The following is an 18,551-nucleotide window of genomic DNA, read 5'->3' on the forward strand; positions in this document are numbered from 1 at the left end:
TTCCCAACCTTCCCCTGACTTTCCCACTACTGTAAACACCACCATCCCTCCCTGTGTTTCGAGCCCACAAGCTTGGTCTTATCCTCATCTCGTCTCTCTCATTCCACCCACATAGTCAGTTGCCAAATTTTGTCAGTTCTATCTTCAGACCATCTTCAGGATCTGACCTTTCCTCACCTTCTGTATTGTACTTTCCAAGCACTTAGTGCAGTGATCTGCACACAGTAAGCGCTCAATAAATACGATTGAATGAATGAATGATCCAAGCACTTGTCATATCCCTCCTCGACTACTGCAGCAGCCTCCTCGCTGACCTCCCTTGCCTCCAGCTTCTCCCCACTCCAGTCCATACTTTACCCTGCTTCCCTGGATCATTTTTCTAAAATATAATTCTGTACATCTTCCCACTCCTCAAAAACCTCCAATTGTTTCCCATCAATCTCTACATCAAGCAGAATGTTCTCACCATTAGCTTTAAGACATTGTCCGGTGTCTCCCTCCTACCTATCCTCTCTCCTCTCACAAAACAACTTGCCCACTTTGCTTCTCCAAAACCAACTTTTTTACTATATCTTTATCTCATTTCTCTCTTGCTGTCGGCCCTCCTAAATGGAACTCCCTCCCCTTCATATCCGACAGACCACCACTCTCCCTGTCATCAAATCTCTTCTATCTCACCACTGACCACTTGCCCACATCCTGCCCCTGGCCTGCAATGTCCTTCCTCTTCATTTCCAACTGAAAATTACTCTCCCTACCTTCAAAGCCTTATTTAAGGCACATCTCCTGGCTTAGTGGAAAGAGCTGGCTTGGGAGCTCCTGGCTTGGGATACAAAGGTCTTGGGTTCCAATCTTGTCTCTGCCACTTGCCAGATATGTGACTTTGGGCAAGTCACTTAACTTATCTGTGCCTCAGTTACCTCATTTTTAAAATGGGGATTAAAACTGTGAACCCCATGTAGGACAACCTGATTACCTTGTATCTACCCCAGCGCTTAGAACAGTAGTCTGCGCACAGTAGGTGCTTAACAAATGCCATCATCATCATCATCATCTCCTCCAAGAAGCCTTCCCTGACTAAGTCCTCATTTCCTCTTTTCCCACTCCCTTCTGTGTGGCCCTGGATTTCTCCCTTATTCACCCTTCCCTCAGCCCCACAGCATTACTTATATATTTTAAATTTATTTATTCCTATTTACTTATATAAATGTCTGTTTGACGTGGGCAGAGAACATGTCTACCAACTCTGTTGCATCGTATTCTCCTAAGAGCTTAGTACAATGCTCTGCACACAGTAAGCACTCAATAAATATGATTGATTGATCGATCAAAGTCTACTAAAGTCATACTTTTATGCCAAATTGTATATTCCGAGCACTTAGTACAGTGCTCTGCACATAGTAAGCGCTAAATAAATGCTATTGAATGAATGAATGAATACCTCCTCCAAGAAATCTTCCTTGAGTAACTCCTCATCTTCCCCCTCAGTTCTGTCTCCCTTCTGCGTCACCTATGAACGTGGGGCCAAACTCCCTAAGTATTTAAATACTCTCTTCACCTCCACCTCCACTCCCACAGCACTTACATATGAATCATTATTCTCTGCAACTTCTAATTCTAATTTATTTCATTGTCTTTCTCCCCCATTAGATCGCAAGTTTGTTGAAGGCAGGGCTCATGTCCACCAGCTCTATTGTATTGTACTTTCTCAAGCGCTTAGTACATGCTCTGCACAGAGTCACCGTTCAATAAATACCACTGACCGATTGCTTATGAACAGATAAACAGCATTTGTTTGGAGTTCACTGGGCCTGGTCCCAAACGGACAGGTATTTTGGCTCCAGAAGCACACTGTGGTACACCTTCTCTATCATTTTGTTTTGGGGCCCTCTGACCTAGGGGATGAGTGTTCTTGGGTCGGTAGTGTCAACACTCTGTGTGGGACAGGGACTGTGTCCAATCTGATTAGCCTGTGCTACCCCAGCGCTTAATACAGTGTTTGGTACATAGTAAGCGCTTAACAAATACCATAAAAAAAGGCTTGGTGGGAGCAGAGGGGGTTGTGCGTGGAAGGAGAGTCAAGGTCTCTTGTTTTTCTTGGGCTCCCAGGAGTCTTTGGGAGTCTGAGGGTGATGTGGCCGCTGAGGCATTGTTTGTGACATTCGAGTCCCCGTGCTCAGAGAAAATGGCGGGAAGAGAGATATGAGGAGGAAGGGTGAGGGTGACTCAGGACCAGAAGGGTAAGATGACCCAGATCTAATGTCAGTGCTGACTGGGGCTGCAGGAAGGGCAATGAGCAATGGGAGGAGACTCATCGTGAGCAAAGCACGTTGTGGGAACCAGGGCCCTATCACATCCACATCTCACTAACAACCCTGTTCAGGAAACTTGGGAAAAAAAAATGGTCCCTTGCTGCTGCCTGGTGGTTAGCCCCATCTTCTCCCTGCGGTGAAAACCATAATAATGATAATGATAATCATGGTATTTGTGAAGTGCTCACTATGTGCCAGGCACTGTACTAAGCACTGGGGTGGATGCAAGCAAATCGGGTTGGACAGTCCCTGTCCCATGTGGAGTTCACAATCTCAATCCCCATTTACCGGAGACTGAGTACTCAGGTTGCTCAGCTGGGATTAGAATCCATGACCTTCTGACTCCCAGGTCCATGCTCTATTCACTACACCATGTATCATCATCATCAGTGGTATTTAATAATAATAGTAATGATGTTATTTGTTAAGCGCTTACTATGGTGCTGAGCACTGTTGAAAGCACTGGGATAGATCCAGGTTTATCAGGTTGTCCCACATGGGGCTCACAGTCTTCATCCCCATTGTACGGATGAGGTAACTGAGGCACCGAGAAGTTAAGTGACTTGCCCAAAGTCACACAACTGACAAGTGGCGGAGCCGGAATTAGAACCCATGACCTCTGACTCTCAAGCCCGTGCTCTTTCCACTAAGCCTCGCTGCTTCTCTAATTTATTGAATGTGTACTATGTGCAAGAGTACTGTACTAGATACTTGGGAGAGTACAGTGCAACAAAGTTGGCAGATACAGTCCCTTCTCACAATGGGGTTTCAGTCTAGAGGGGGAGAGAGAGACAATAATATAAATAAATAATTTGAAGACAAACACAAAAGTACAGAGCCCAGTTAAAATATCTTCTTTTTTTAATGGTATTTGCGTATTTGCTAAGCATTTACTATATGCCAGCCACTATACTGAATGCTAGGGTAGATGCCAGATAATCGGTTTGGACACAGTCCCTGATCATCATAAGGGTCACAGTCTTAATGCCCATTTTACAGATGAGCTGACTGAGGCCCAGAGAAGTGAAGTGACTTGCCCAGTTTCACACAGCGGACAAAAGGCTTAGCTGGGGTTAGAGCTCAGGTCATGTTGACTCCCAGGCCCATGCTCTATCCACTAGGCCGTGCTGCTTCTTTGAGCGATGGAGAAACACCAACGCTTTCACTCTGGTGTTCTTTGGATCCAGGGCTCCCGTGATGACGGAGATCTTCCAAGGGGCATATTGGGCTTTCTGAATATCTCCAAAGGGAATCCAGAAGGATCAAAAACTCGGGCAGGCTGACATTTACTGACACTGATTGATGGGTTGATTTACCAGCTTAACAGGCACAAGGTGGTTGCAGGGAGACTGTCACGGATAACAGGGAAGACTGTCAGGAGGAGGATGCAGAAATCTTTGTGGGAGACTGAGTACTCATAGGCCATAATAAGACAGCAAACTCTGGGTCAAAGCCCAGAGCTGGTAGGGGTGGTGGAGATATATATATATACATGTTTGTGTGTGGAGACACCACTCATGGTGAAATTCACTCACTCCCTCGGTGAACTCATTCGCTCTCACGGCTTTGACTACCATCTCTACGCAGATGACACGCAGATCTACATCTCCGCCCCGTCCTCTCCCCCTCCCTTCGGGCTCGCATCTCCTCCCGCCTCCGGGACGTCTCCACCTGGATGTCGGCCCGCCACCTAAAACTCAACACGAGCGAGACTGAGCTCCTCATCTTCCCTCCCAAACCCGGTCCTCTCCCAGACTTCTCTATCACCGTGGATGGCACGACCATCCTTCCCGTCTCTCGGGCCCGCGATCTCGGTGTCATCCTTGACTCGTCTCTCTCGTTCACCCCACACGTCCTATCCGTTACCGAGATCTGCCGGTTTCACCTCTACGATATCGCCAAGATCCGCCCTCTCCTCTCCACCCAGACGGCTACCTTACTGCTACGGGCTCTCGTTATATCCCGGCTAGACTACTGTGTCAGCCTTCTCTCTGACCTCCCTTCCTCCTCTCTCGCCCCGCTCCGGTCTGTTCTTCACTCCGCTGCCCGGCTCATCTTCCTGCAGAAACGATCTGGGCATGTCACTCCCCTTCTTAAACAACTCCAGTGGTTGCCTATCAACCTCCGCTCCGAACAAAAACTCCTCACTCTAGGCTTCGAGGCTCTCCGTCACCTTGCCCCTTCCTACCTCTCCTCCCTTCTCTCTTTCCACCGCCCACCCCGCACGCTCCGCTCCTCTGCCGCCCACCTCCTCACCGTCCCTCGGTCTCGCCCATCCCGCCGTCGACCACCGGGTCCCGTCCTCCCGCGGTCCCGGAACGCCCTCCCTCCTCACCTCCGCCAAACTGATTCTCTTTCCCTCTTCAAAACCCTACTTAAAACTCACCTCCTCCAAGAGGCGTTCCCAGACTGAGCTCCTCTTCTCCCTCTACTCCCTCTGCCATCCCCCCTTTACCTCTCCGCAGCTAAAGCCTCATTTTCCCCTTTTCCCTCTGCTCCTCCACCTCTCCCTTCCCATCCCCACAGCACTTTACCCGTCCGCTCAACTGTATATATTTTCGTTACCCTATTTATTTTGTAAATGAATTGTACATCGCCTTGATTCTATTTAGTTGCCATTGTTTTTACGAGATGTTCTTCCCCTTGACGCTGTTTAGTGCCATTGTTCTTGTCTGTCCGTCTCCCCCGATTAGACTGAAAGCCCGTCAAACGGCAGGGACTGTCTCTATCTGTTGCCGACTTGTTCATCCCAAGCGCTTAGTACAGTGCTCTGCACATAGTAAGCGCTCAATAAATACTATTGAATGAATGAATGAAATTCACCACCCCTTAACCAAAACCACCTGGACATTGGGTGTGAGCCCCTCTACCAGCTGTGCCTCACTTCTTTCTGCCCTCTTTGATCGCTCCACCCCAGTTTATGCTCTTTGATTAAACCAAACTGACCATTTACCAGTGCCTTGCCAATGACTCACTCCTCACGAGTGTCTCCCCTCTAATCCCGCAAACCAGATCCCCTTTCTCCTGGCCAAAGCTCCTAAAAAGATCCTGCCTCCAGCAGCCATTCCCCGGGTAAATAAAACCAAAGATGATGAGGGCGATTTTGGTGAATCATGGCCACAACCCAGGCTGCTCCCTGGAGGTCAAGGGGACAGGGGAATGGCAGTGACAGGGGAATGAGGTGGTGGTGGTCACCCAGCTGGGGTTTCCCTGCTGATGCTTGCTGCCCACCATGACCACTGTGGACTGCTGCTGCTGTCTTCATTTTCCGGGCTTCCCGCCTCAGCTACAGCCTCGGCCCACCCAGCGCTTCCTTCTTCAATGGACCTTGCTGGTACCAGTGCACATGGTGGCTCACGTTTCCTATCTTGATTCAGTTGGAACATCTGGTCACTTTCCACTAGAGTTCAGTTCAGAGAACCCAGACACACCCACCCCAGATCCTGAAGAGTCTCCTCCCAGATTCTACGACCCACAGTTTTTCTTCCCTCAAATCTCTCTCCAATCCACATTACCCCAGGACCCAGGTTTCCTGGCCTCCATGGCCCCCAGCCCTGCCTTGCCATTTAAGAATTCAGCATCCTGCTGACCACTTCCCAGCCCCCTGGACCTTTGCCTCTTCATCCCCCAATCTAGACCTCGGCCCCTGGGTCCCTCCATGTATCCTGTTGCATAAGAACCAGCGGGGATGAAAAGGAGGCTGGGAGATGCAATCTTGAGAGTGGAAATCACGATAAGTGAGGGTCCTGGGCATCCTGTCCCTTCCATCCTTCCTCTGCACCTTGAGTGGACTGATTTCCCCCTTTGACCCCCTAACTTCCTTACCTTGCTCCACCCATCCTTTCTCCTCTCCCTCCCCTCTCATACTCCCCTATCACCTGACAGGCATCTTTATAATTCCACCCTGCAAGAAGCCTAGGTTTTCCAGCCACAGTGATCAGGGCCTACAGTGAGATCCTGATCGGCTCGGTAATCTTTCACCCGATTTAACGCCCGCTTTTACTGGCTGAAAAGAGCCAGATCTAGTGGACTCTAGATAAGCACAAAAAACCAATTCTGTACGTTTATGTGGAAGTTGTTAGATAAACACAAGGGAACAAATACCTTATCGTGTGTCCCACCCGGCCAGATGTGGAAACCTCATCCTCAGTTCAGACCAAACATCTAATCTTTGTCCCACAGCTTACAGAGATATTGAGGCTGATCTGGGGGGAAGAATCTTGATTTTTGTCCAGGATTCATATCTGAATTGGTTCCAGAGCTCTCAGAATGGGTGTACAGGCCATGCTTCTTAGTGAACCCATAAACACTTCTCCTCATTAAAATATATTACCCCATTCCAATAGGCCTCAAACAGCAGCATGGCCTAGTGGATACAGCTCAGGCTTGGGAGTCAGAGTACCTGGATTCTAATTCCGGCTCAGCTACTTGTCTACTCTGTGACCTGGGGCAAGTCACTGCACTTCTCCGTGTCTCAGTTACCTCATCTCTTAAATGGGATTAAGACTGTTAGCCCCATTTGGGACAGGGACTGATTCCAACCTAATTTGCTTGTGTTTACCCCAGTGCTTAGTACGTGCCTGGCACATAGCAAATGCTTAACAGATGCCATTATTATTATTACTATTATTATTCCCATCTGAGGATCACTTCATCCTGGTCAACAGACCCTAGTTTCAAGTGGCATTTGCTAAGCGCTTACTATGTGCCAAGCACGGAATTAAGCACTGAAGTTGTTACAAATCTACCAAACAGATTGAAAGTCTGGATCAATCCCCATGGGTCTGTAGGCATCTCTAGAGGGGTACTGGGGTGGGTTAGAGGGAGAAAATCATGACAGATCCCAGTTACCACCCACTTCCCAGAATATATTATTCTTAGTGCTGGTGTAAGGCAGCAGCTTGATTTTGAGGTTTCAGTAGAAGGACCCAGACAATGGGCAAGACCCAAGAGGATTCCCTACCCTCAGTGGTAATCGTCTCTGGGTGATATGGCAGGGTCTATGGATGCCCTATTGACCCACCCCGCCCCCCAATCTTATTTTGAGAACACCGCCCTTCCTCTTCTATTCTCACAAATAGATGGTGGTATTTGTTAAGCGCTTACTATGTGCAAAACACTGTTCTAAGCTCTGGGGGGGATACAAGGTGATCAGGTTGTCCCACGTGGGGCTCACAGTCTTAATTCCCATTTTACAGATGAGGTAACTGAGGCACAGAGAAGTTAAGTGACTTGCCCAAGGTCACACAGCTGACAAGAGGCGGAGCTGGGATTAGAACCCACACCGTCTGACTCCCAAGCCCGTGCTCTTTCCACTGAGCCACGCTGCTTCTCTGGACAGCTGGCATCTGGGTTGGATGACACCTGAATCTTCCCCTGCAGAAGTCAAAACCTAGCATGTTTGGCAAGGTAAAGGGTAGCCAGTGCTGCCGTTTAAAAGGAGTCAGGTCAGCTAGGCACCATTGGAAGAACGTTTCTGGGACCAAGGACAGGGTTAGCTGGGGTAGCCGAACCAGCTACTGACCCTCGTTTTGAACAGGGCCAGAGAGGGGAACCCCAAAATCTCCCCACACCTTTTGGAAGGTTATGATTTTAAATCACAGGATGGCAGCAGCATTCTATTAGGGTACTAGGGGTTTTGGGTGTGGATGACTGGGGGAATCTTTTCAGTAACAGCAAATCTTGATAATTGATAATAATTATAGTGCTTGTTAAGCACTTACTGTGTTGCCAAGCACTGTTCTAAACACTGGGGTAGGTACACATCAATCAGGTTAGACACAGCCCCTGTCCCATTTGGGGCTCACTGTCTAAGTAGGAGGGAATAGGATTTAATTCCCATTTTATGGATGGAGTAACTGAGGCACAGAAAAGTGAATTGACTTGCCCAAGGTCACACGGCAGACCTGTTGCAGAGCCAGGACTAGAACCCAGGTCTTCTGACCCCCAGGCTCATCCTCTTTCCATTAGGCCATTCTGCTTCTCTTGATGGTTCAGGTAGGAGATTCCTTGGTGCGGCACAGGTGTGTCCTCAAGGAAACTCAGAGGACTATCATGCTATTTTTGATTGACTCAAAATCATTCTTTGGGTATAACTGTCCATTTTTTCTTTTGTGAATTCTAGTCTCTGTCTTTCTGCTCCTCTGTCTTTGCCTCTTATCTGATTCTCTGCCTGCACCACAGTATCTCTAAATGTCTCTTGCCTTTGTATTTTTGTGCCTCTTTTTCTCTTCTCCCCCTTTCCCCCCTTTGTTATTTGGATTAGTTCTCTCTCATTTTTCCACCTCTATCTCCATTCTCCCCATTCAGTGTCTTAGAGATTCAGTGTCTCTGTTTTTTTTTTGTCCATTTCTCTCCCCTCTCAGTTCTCTCCAAATCTGTTCCTTGATGTCTCTACCCCTGGCTTTTGGTGCAGTTAACACTAGTGGCATGACAATTCTGTGTGGAGAATGGGACCCAGGGAAGGTAGAAGAAAGGAATTGAATTGGAGTAGTGTAGATGCCCCCAGTTTCTATCTCTACTCCTCTTTCAGATCCCAGCAGCCATCCTTTAGGCCAGGTTTGTCAGGACTCTCACCAGGCATCCTTGTACGCTGTGAGTCCCCAGGATTCTCTTTCAAGGTCCCACAGTAATGATCACATCATCTCTCCGCATCCTGTGTGGTTACTGTTGTGTTGGCCTGCCCTGTGGGGATAAATGCGAGGTGGAGAGAAGGCAGGAGCCACAGACACCAGAGAAACATGGTAAGAGTCCTGTGGGCCTCCCACCATGCATGCAGGCAGCCCCGTTCTCCCCTGTTCCCCCCGGGAACCCCGGGCCTCTGGCCTCCATCTCAGCTCTCCCTTCCCCTACCAGAACCGGTCCTCCTGTCGTCCAGCCATCAGTCCCCTGTCCTCCACTTTACTCCTTAAACTCAGGTGTCCTGAAGCCCTTCCTCCTGGCCCAATTCAGCGACTCTCTCCACCCTCAGCCAGATCCATCTCTTCTGAGAACCTGCCTCCCACAGCCTCTTCTTCTCTCTCTTTCCTTCAGTTGCCTCCTTGTCTTGCTCCTTGTTCGGCCTCAGACGATGCTGGCGCTGCTGATCCTATCGCTTCTCCTCCCGGAGAGCTCCATCTCCGGGGACCAGGGTGAGTTCCGACATTGAGAAGACCGGACGTCACTAATGTTTACATCTCCTGGGCCCTGGAACTCCGGCACGGGGCTGGGGGTGGCCGGTGAGCTGAGAACTGCCAAACCTAGTTCAGAAGCCAATGGGCTGGGAGAAGCCCCATTGAGAAGGCTGGGTTGGCTTGAGTGGAGCAGTACTCCTGGTCTGGAAACCTCTTGATCAGTCAATCAGTGGTACCTACTGAATGCTTACTATGTGCAGAGCACTGTACTACGCATTTGGGAGAGTACAGTAAAATAGAGTGAGTAGAAATGTTCCCTGACCACAAGGAGCTTAGAGTCTAGAGGGGTGCGCAGACATTAAAATAAATTATGGATATGTACATAAGTGCTGTGGGACTGAGGATGGGGTGTATCAAGGGTAAGAATCTAAGTGAAAAGGTGATGCGAAAGGGAGTAGGGTAGATAAGGGCTTAGGCGGGAAAGGCCTCTTGGAGGATTTGTAATTTTAATAAGATTTCAAGATGGGGAGAGCGATCTTCTGTCGAATACAAAGGGGGAGGAGGGATTTCAAGACCGATGCAGGTCGTGGGGAAAGGTTTGACTCGATATGGGAACCACCTTTCTGTCTCTCCCCAGGAAGTGGCTCAACCAGGAATTTGGTGGGCATCGTGGGGGGCCAAGTGGCCAAGCCTGGCCAGTGGCCCTGGCAGGTGAGCCTGAGATTTCGTGGGAATCACCAATGTGGTGGATCTCTTATTGACCCAAGATGGGTGCTGACTGCTGCACACTGTTTCTTTTAGTGAGTTCTCTCCCCCCCTCCTTCAGCTCTAGGGCCGGGAGCGGGGAGGGGATCATGGATGGGAGTCCATCTGGGGTCTGGGAGAGAGACTGGCCAGCTGTGGGAGGGACTGGCCATCTGGAGGGACTGTGGAACTGTCTCAGTCAGATGGGACACTCCTCCCCAGACTCTGTCGGGTCTGAGTGACCCTCATTGCCTCTTCCTGCTCCCTGCAGCTCCCAGGATGTCATGAACTATCACATCCAGGCAGGGGAGCTGAAACTGTACACAGAACACCCCTCTAAGCTGATTCCGGTGAAGCGCATCATCTTCCAAGACAACTACTTAGGGCACACCGTGAACGGGGGTGACATCGCGCTAGTGGAACTTGACCACCCGGTGAAGCTCTCCCACCAGATCAGAACCATCCAACTCCCCGCATCCGGGTTGCAGCTCCGGGTGGGGACCCCCTGCTGGGTGACCGGCTGGGGGAACGTTGGAGAATCGGGTGAGGATAGTTTGGGCTTGGGCATCATTGCCTCACTGGCAAAGTGTACCAGCCCAGAGGCCTTTCATGAATATCTCTGGACAGTCAGTGGAGAGGGTAGAGTCCGGTCCTTCCGACATCTGATGATTTCAAGCATCCCTGCCCTTGCTATGCTCTTCTTCCTGGCCGCTGTCATGTTTATTCATTCATTCATTCATTCAGTTGTATTGACTGAGTGCTCACTGTGTGCCGAGCACTGTACTAAGTGCTCGGGAGAATATAATACGACAAAAAACAGACACTTTCCCTGCCCCCAGTCAGCTCACAGTATAGAGGGATGTTGAGAGTGGGGTAAGGAGGATGTGTTCAGTCAGCAGTAGTTACTTGGTTAACAGCACTGGTTAGTGGAAAGAGCCCAGGCTTCAGAGTCAGAGGTCATGGGTTCTAATCCTGGCTCCGCCACTTGTCAGCTGTTTGACTCTGGGCAAATCACTAAACTTCTCTGTCCCTCAGTCACCTCATCTGTAAAATGGGGATTAAGACTGTGAGCCCCATGTGGGACAATCTGATTACCTTGTATCTACCCCAGCGCTTAGAACAGTGCTTGGCATATAATAAAGAGCTTAACAAATACCATTATTATTATTATTATTATTATTACCTCAGGTCTCAAGTGGACAGGCCTACTGCCTGTGAAGCAGTGGGAGGGATTCACCTTTATTGCTGGAGGGGGATAGTCCCGGTGGCCTTCCCTACCCCTGCCCAGCCTTCATGACTGAGCCAGGAGGAGGAAGAAGGGGGTTTACCAACCGATTTCCCCAGAGTCAGTCCCCAGATATTAGCACTCTTGGTCAGCCTGAGTCTAAGAGTCTGTGTCTCTGTGTCTCAGTCTCAGGGACAGAGAGAGTCCAAATCTAGGTCCACTCTTCCTGTCTCTGCCTCTTCTCCATCCCTTCAAATCTCCAGACCAGCCTCCATCTTACCTCAACACCAGGTCCCTTCATTGGGAGGAGATGCCTGGTTTCGGGATGCTCTCTTTCCCCTGCTGCCCACATCGGGACCTCTTCCCACCCCAGAACCAGCTGCCAATTGTCCATGCCCCCTTCTTTTCACAGAGCCACTGCATGACCCATTTCCACTGAAGGGAGTGAAAGTTCCCATATATAACACTAATAAATGCAAGCGGAACTACCAGCGGATAAACGCATTTATCCTGGATGATATGATCTGTGCTGGGTATGATAAAGGAAAGAAGGATTCCTGTAAGGTAAGTTACTCTAGACTTTCATGGGGAGACCTGGCTTTTGGACCCTAGTTTGGACCACCCTAGGACAACTTGTCCTTTCTCGGCTGTCCAAGCCAGGTCCTTGGGGTTGTGGGGTCAAAGAGGAATAGATGTTGCAAGCAAGGGGTAGAATTTGAAGCCAGCCCAGTCCCTAGAGGGAAGGAATCCTGCTCCCAGTTCTGCCTGTGTTTTTCCAGAGAGAGAGAAAGGTAGACTCGAAGAGTGAGAGTTTTCCCGTGCATACTGTAGGTCTCCAATTTGGGATTGGGCTCCGCTCTGGTCTTTATGGTGAAGCTCGGTGTATACAGGCCAGTGATAGCTCCTGCAGGCTGGTAGATTATCTGAAAACCTGCAAGGCTGGTTTATTTGTGTGTCATAAGAGAATTAGGTCAATTGAATCCCACAGGGAGCACTTGCTTAGCTTCCTGAGATGGGAGAGGAGGACACTGGATGCAGTAGATCCCTGACTTTGACTTACTGAAGGAAGGTGGCAGGTTTTACTCAAATGGAGATATGGCTGGAATATAAGCGTAAACTCTTTCCTGGTCTCCACTGGAAATCTCTCCTGTTGAAAGACAGGGATTGGCTAAGCCTTCTTTGTGATCCCTGAGCAGCCAGGTAATCAATCAATCAATGGCATTTATTGAGCACTTACTTTGTGCAGAGCACTGTTCTAAGTGCTTGGTAGAGTATAATAGACGAGAATGAACAGACATGGTCCCTGGCCATAATGAGCTTACAGTCTAGAGGGGGAGACAGACATTAATTTGAATAAATAAATAAATGATAATAAATAATTTAAAGATATATGCATAAGTGCCGTGAGGCTGGAGATGGGGCAAATATCAAATGTCCAAAATTCACAGATCCAAGGTAGAAGCAAGCTGGTCCCTTCCTCCAGCCCACCTGCTTGTATGGAACTGTCCCTAAGCCCCGGTTAACATTAGGGAGAAGCTCTCTTCCTCTCTCGCTCCTTTCCACTGACAGGTTGGGGTAAGAGGCCGGGACAACCCAAATCACATGGATGCTCCCCTTTCTCTTCCACAGGGTGACTCCGGGGGGCCACTGGTCTACAGAAGTCAAGGTGCCTGGATACTGATTGGGGTGGTGAGCTGGGGACAAGGATGTGCTCGGCCCCACTTCCCAGGAATTTATGTTAATGTCTCTCACTACGTAGACTGGATCCGTTGGAAAATCCGCTGATATTTGCAGGCTCCCCCTGCCTGGGTCCTTGCCATTTCCTTCTCACTAGTTGCTGCCACATTTCCTAAGGATCTAAGGACGCCAACCTGCTCCCTCCACCTGCTCCAGAGATCCAAACGCTTCTGAGGAAACCTCCCTCCCAGCCTCATCATTCCCCACCCTCCCACCCACCCGTTTCCCTCATCCCTTAAATTCCACTTTTCCCTTGGGGTTTCTCTCTGGGGTTTCTTCTCCACCCTAGAAAAACAAGCTCTGAAAATCATCTCTCTCTGTTCCACTGGGACCCCTAACCCGAGCTGCCCAGGGGGAGAAAAACCCGTGACACCAGTGAGCTGGACAGGTGGTCAGGGTGGGGATGAAGGATCCGGTACTCTGGTTGATCCAATAATGTGCTTCTGCCAGATCACCTGGGTTCCCAGAGGAGACAGAGATCTGCAGGGGGAAGAGCCTGGGTCCCTGAGGGGGTTAGATCCCCTCTGTGAGTGGAGGAGTGGGGAAATGGGGGTGGGGTTATGGGGCTGGGGTCACCTTGCACTGTCAACAGTTCATTAAACTGCCAGCAAAAGGAATCCGAAATGTAGTGCTTTGTATTACTGGTCTGGGAAGAGGGGCTGGGCTCGGGGTCTTGGGTGGAAGGAGCTTTGGTGTGACACTTCGAGGGAGCTGCTGAAATCAGGCTCCATTCTCGACACTATAGTACTTACCAAGCCTGTATTACATTCTAAACACCGTGCTAGCTCTGGGATAAAGAGAAGATAATTCAGGGATGCAGTAGATCCCTGACTTCGACTTACTGAAGTCTCACAAAAAGCTCTATCCCCTCTCCCTTCACATTTAACAGATCTTCAACAGATCTCTGCATCTTCAAAGCCCCACTAAATCCCCTCTCTTCCAGGAGCCTTACCTCTCGTCTCCCCACCACATTTCCCTCCCTTCCGAGACACCTATGCCCTCGAGTCTCCTCGTCCCCTGTAGGCACTTCGGTATTCACTCTCCACCTTCCTGCCACAGAACTTATGTCCATTTCTTTTTACTCAGTCACTTCCCTTCCTGCAGCTTATTTTATGTAACAGATCGGGTCAATGATGGTACGATTTATAGAAGAGGCATTTGGTTGGATGACAGATTTGTCTGGACATCCTATCGGTCCCTAATAGGAGCGTTTGAATTGTGACCCAACATGGCACCGTGGCCTTCTCCTCCCCCCACCAGTCCCATGATGAAATTTGGCGCTGGCCTGGTTTTTTCCCGGGCCCACATCTGAAGCTGTGAAGGAGATTCTGGGCCTAGTCCTGCTGGGCTGGGCAGGGCTGTAGTGTTTCTTGGTCCAGAGGGCCATCCCTACCCTTGAGGGATTTGGTTTTTTGTCGGTTTTTTAAATACAAAGAAAGCAAATACGAAACTTCTGTCCTGGGGCCAGAGAGTCTGGGATCTGGTGAGGAGCCGCCTGTGATTTCTCCGCTCCCGCTGCCAGTCTGGGGCCGGGGCTGATGAGTGTGATGATGGACCGAGGTCCCTTCTGCCCCGGCTAGAGCAGCCTCTCTCTTTTTTTTTATGGTGTTTGTTAAGGGCTCACTATGTGCCAAGCACTGTACTAAATCCTAGTGTAGATACAAGTTAATCAGGTTGGACACAGTCTCTGCTTCACATGGGGCTCAAAGTCTTTTTACAGTCCCCATTTTACAGATGAGGTAACAGGCACAGGGAAGTGAAGTGACTTGACCAGTATCACCCAGCAGAAAAGTGGCAGAGTTGGAATTAGAACCCAGGTCCTTCTGACTTCCAGGCCCATTCTCTACCCACTAGGCCACGCTGCATGTGTGTTTCCCCCTTCACCCACACAGTCCTTCTTCCTCCACTCCATCCCCTGAAAGCATGGCAGCTCCAGGGGGCTAGGGGATACAGAGGGAAAGCAGTGCAGCCTGGTGGATAGAGCCTGAGAGTCCGAAAGACTTGAGGTCTTATCCCGGCTCTACCAGTGGTCTGCTGTGTGACCTTGTACAATTCACTTAACTTCTCTGTGCCTCAGTTACTTCATCTGTAAAATGGGGATTGAGACTGTGTGTGGGACAGGGACGGTGTCTAATCTGATAAACTTTTATCTACCCCAGAGCTCAGTACAGTGTCTGGCACAAAGGGCTTAACAAATACCATAAAAAAAAAGAAAAAAAACAAAGCAAGCTGGCACCGAGCCAGTTCAGTTTTGGGGGAAACCTTGCTCGCGTGCGCTCTGCCATAGTTAGTCCACTCCTGGCATGCAAAGGCCCTCCCCTGTTACGTGATCCCTCCTTCGTCCTGGGTCCCTTCCTCCTAAGGACCTTCATTCATTCGATCGTAGGAAAGTCCTCCCTCTTCCCCAGCTCCACCCCCTGGTCAGAAGATCAGGTGACCTAGTAATTTAAACTATAAGATGATCGATCAGTAGCTGCTAGAAACTACTTGTTTATCAGATCATCATGAAGGATTTCACCTGATTAATGGGTGACAGCACAAAAGTGCACCAAACCGTTGTGGAACCTACGGATCTAGGCCAGAATAACCAAGAGACAAGTTCCCTGCCCACCAGGAGCTGACAGTTTACCATGGGGGTCATCAACCACCTTAACCATGTTAACACAAAGTTCAACCTCTAGTGTTTGTGTCCATGTCTCAGTTTTAGGCTCGGTGAATTCTGGCTCCATTTCTTTGAACCAGGAACAGCATGTGGGGCTCTGGCCAGCTGGAGTTGGCCCGGCAGCATGGCATAGTGGATAGAACACAGGCTTGGGGGCAGAAGGTCATGGGTTTTAATCCCGGCACCATCACTCATCTGATGTGTGACTTTGGGCAAGTCACTTCATTTCTCTGTCCCTCATTTACCTTATCTGTAAACTGAGGATTGGGACTGTGAGCCCCACTTGGGACAGGAACTGTGTCCAACCTGATTTGCTTGTATCCATCCCAGGGCTTAGTACGATGCCTGGCACATAGTAAGCACTTAACAAATATCACAATTATTATTATTTTCTGTGCCTCAGTTACCTCATCTGTAAAATGCGGATTGAGATTGTGAGCCCCATGTGGAACAGAGACTGTGATGAACCCGATTTACTTGTCTCCACCCCAGCTCTTACTAGAGTGCCTGGCATATAGTAAGCACTTAAATATCACAATTATTATTATTAATAATAAATACCACAATGAGACTCACAGAGAGCCCAGGGGGAGTCAGAGCTGCTCTGTAGTCCTAAGAGCTCTGGGGGGTATTTTATGTGGAGACCCTGCCTCCTGGCTTCTTCACGGGTCACCCCATGGGGAAGAGACAGAGTTCTTGCAACTGGGGGTCTCTGGGTTCCAAGCAAATCAATCAATCAGTGGTATTCATTCATTCATTCATTCATTCATTCATTCAATAGTATTTATTGAGCGCTTACTATGTGCAGAGCACTGAACTAAGTGCTTGGAACATACAATTCGGCAACAGATAGAGACAATCCCTGACCATTGATGGGCTTACAGTCTAATCGGGGGAGACAGATGGACAAAAACAATAGCAATAAATAGAATCAAGGGGATGTACATCTCATTAACAAAATAAATAGGGTAATAAAAATCCATACAAATGAGTGGATGAGCACAGTGCTGAGGGGAGAGGAAGGAAGGGGGGAGGAGCAGAGGGAAAGTGGGGAAAAAGGGGCTTAGCTGAGGGGAGGTGAAGGGGGGGGGCAGAGGGAGCAGAGGGAAAAGGGGAAACTCAGTCCAGGAAGGCCTCTTGGAGGAGGTGAGCTCTCAGTAGGGCTTTGAAGAGGGGAAGAGAGTTAGTTTGGTGGAGGTGAGGAGGGAGGGCATTCCAGGACAGCGGGAGGACGTGGGCCAGGGGTCGACGGTGAGATAGGCGAGAACAGGGGACGGTGAGGAGGTGGGCGGCAGAGGAGCAGAGCCTATGGGGTGAATTGGGTGCTTACTATGTGCAGAGCACTGAACTAAGCTCTGGGGGGAGTACAATTCAACAGAATTAGCAGACATGTTCCCTTCACATAACTAAGAGACCTTATGTCCTTAAAAGGGCAAGAGGTCATACGATTGGGATTCTGTGGCTTTACCTGAAAGGACGAAGGTAGGATCTATAGGGCCTCATTAGAGATTGGATTTTCTCTTTCTCTCCGTTCCCTCTGCCTCCTTTCCCTTTTCTCTCTGTCTCCCAATTTTATTCAAGCCATCGTCTACTAGTGATTCTGTCATTGGTATCTGGGCTCTTACTTTCACCACTAGTGCCATTTGGCACTGGCATATTTGTCTGCTTGTCTCCCCAGTTAGTAAGCCCCCTCAAGGGCAAGAAACCTGGCTTTTACTCCTACTGAATTTTCCCAGGCCCTAATCCCATACTCTGCAGCCATCAGGTGGCCCGGAAGTACTGACGATGATGACGGTGGTCTTAATTTCTGAGGTCATTTTGGCCACAACTCAGGCTGCTCCCTGGAGGCCAAGGCAGGGCCATGGGATGGTGGTGGTCCCCAGCTAGGGCTTCCCCTGCTCCTGCTGCAGAGCTCCTCTCTTTAGCCTGGAAGCAGGGAAACAGCCTGGCCTAATGGACAAAAGCACAGGCCTGGGAGTCAGAAGGACTTGGATTCTAATCCCGGCTCTGCCACTCGTCAGCTAGGTGATCTTAGGCAAGTCACTTCACTTCTCTGGGCCTCAGTTACCTCATCTGTAAAATGGGAACTAAGATCGTATCTACCCCAGCCTTAGAACAATGCTTGACACACAGTAAGCGCTTAACAAATACCATTATTATTATTATTATTATCATTATTATCATGTCTGGTCTTCCACCTCAGCTACAGCCTCGGCCCACTCAGCAAGTCCTTCCTCAATGGACCCCACTGATCCCAGTGCAGATGGTGGCTCATGTTTCCCTACTATCTCTCCTGAGTTGGGACATCTGGTCACTTTCCACTAGAGCTCAGTTGAGAGAACCCAGATACCCACCCCAGCCCTGGGCAGTCTCCTCCCAGACTTTACATCCCTCTATTTTTCCTCCCTCGAATCTGTCTCTCTCCAACCCCACTTCATCCCCAGGACCCATGTTTTCTGGCCCCGTGGCCCTCAGCCTTGCCCTGCCCTTCGAGAATCCAGCATCCTGTTGCCCAGCCCCCTGGGCCTCTGCCTCCTCATTCCCCATTCTGGTCCTCAGCCCCTCCTGGTTTCCTGTTGCTTCAGAGCAAGTGGGGTTGGAGAGACGGTTGGGGAGATGCAATCTAGAGATAGAAAATCACGATAAGGGAGGGTCCCTGGTACCCTGGCCCCGTTGCCTTTCCGTCCCCTTCCTCTTCCTCTGCACCTAGAGCAGGACTGAGTTCCCCCTTAGACCTCCCATCCTCCTTCCTTTACCAC

The 18,551-nt window shown here is 49.6% G+C and overlaps 1 protein-coding gene across 2 annotated transcripts; it reads left to right on the plus strand.

The window, feature by feature from the left end:
* The first annotated feature begins 9,431 nt into the window (after positions 1 to 9,431).
* Positions 9,432 to 13,315, plus strand: LOC100087741 (tryptase-like). 2 transcript variants are annotated; one of them, XR_005660576.1, is made up of 4 exons: positions 9,432 to 9,442; positions 10,062 to 10,135; positions 11,806 to 11,957; positions 13,023 to 13,315. XR_005660576.1 is itself a non-coding variant. In XM_029076048.2 (3 exons), exons 1-3 carry the CDS (start codon positions 10,453 to 10,455, stop codon positions 13,176 to 13,178), a joined length of 567 nt encoding a protein of 188 aa, XP_028931881.2. In that variant the 5' UTR covers positions 10,446 to 10,452; the 3' UTR covers positions 13,179 to 13,315. The 2 variants fall into 2 exon arrangements, 1 of the variants encoding a protein (XP_028931881.2); XM_029076048.2 differs by lacking the exons at positions 9,432 to 9,442; positions 10,062 to 10,135 and adding an exon at positions 10,446 to 10,711.
* The last annotated feature ends 5,236 nt before the right edge of the window (positions 13,316 to 18,551 follow it).

The sequence above is a fragment of the Ornithorhynchus anatinus genome, chromosome 11, assembly GCF_004115215.2.
Source record: "Ornithorhynchus anatinus isolate Pmale09 chromosome 11, mOrnAna1.pri.v4, whole genome shotgun sequence".
In the NCBI taxonomy this organism is placed as follows: Eukaryota; Metazoa; Chordata; class Mammalia; order Monotremata; family Ornithorhynchidae; genus Ornithorhynchus; species Ornithorhynchus anatinus.

Excerpts from the sequence above, each read along its gene's own strand:
- LOC100087741 (XM_029076048.2), top strand. The coding sequence starts at position 10,453 with ATGAACTATCACATCCAGGCAGGGGAGCTGAAACTGTACACAGAACAC. Across the intron at positions 10,712-11,805 it reads GGGGAACGTTGGAGAATCGG|AGCCACTGCATGACCCATTT; the intron begins GTGAGGATAGTT and ends TTCTTTTCACAG. Across the intron at positions 11,958-13,022 it reads GAAAGAAGGATTCCTGTAAG|GGTGACTCCGGGGGGCCACT; the intron begins GTAAGTTACTCT and ends TCTCTTCCACAG.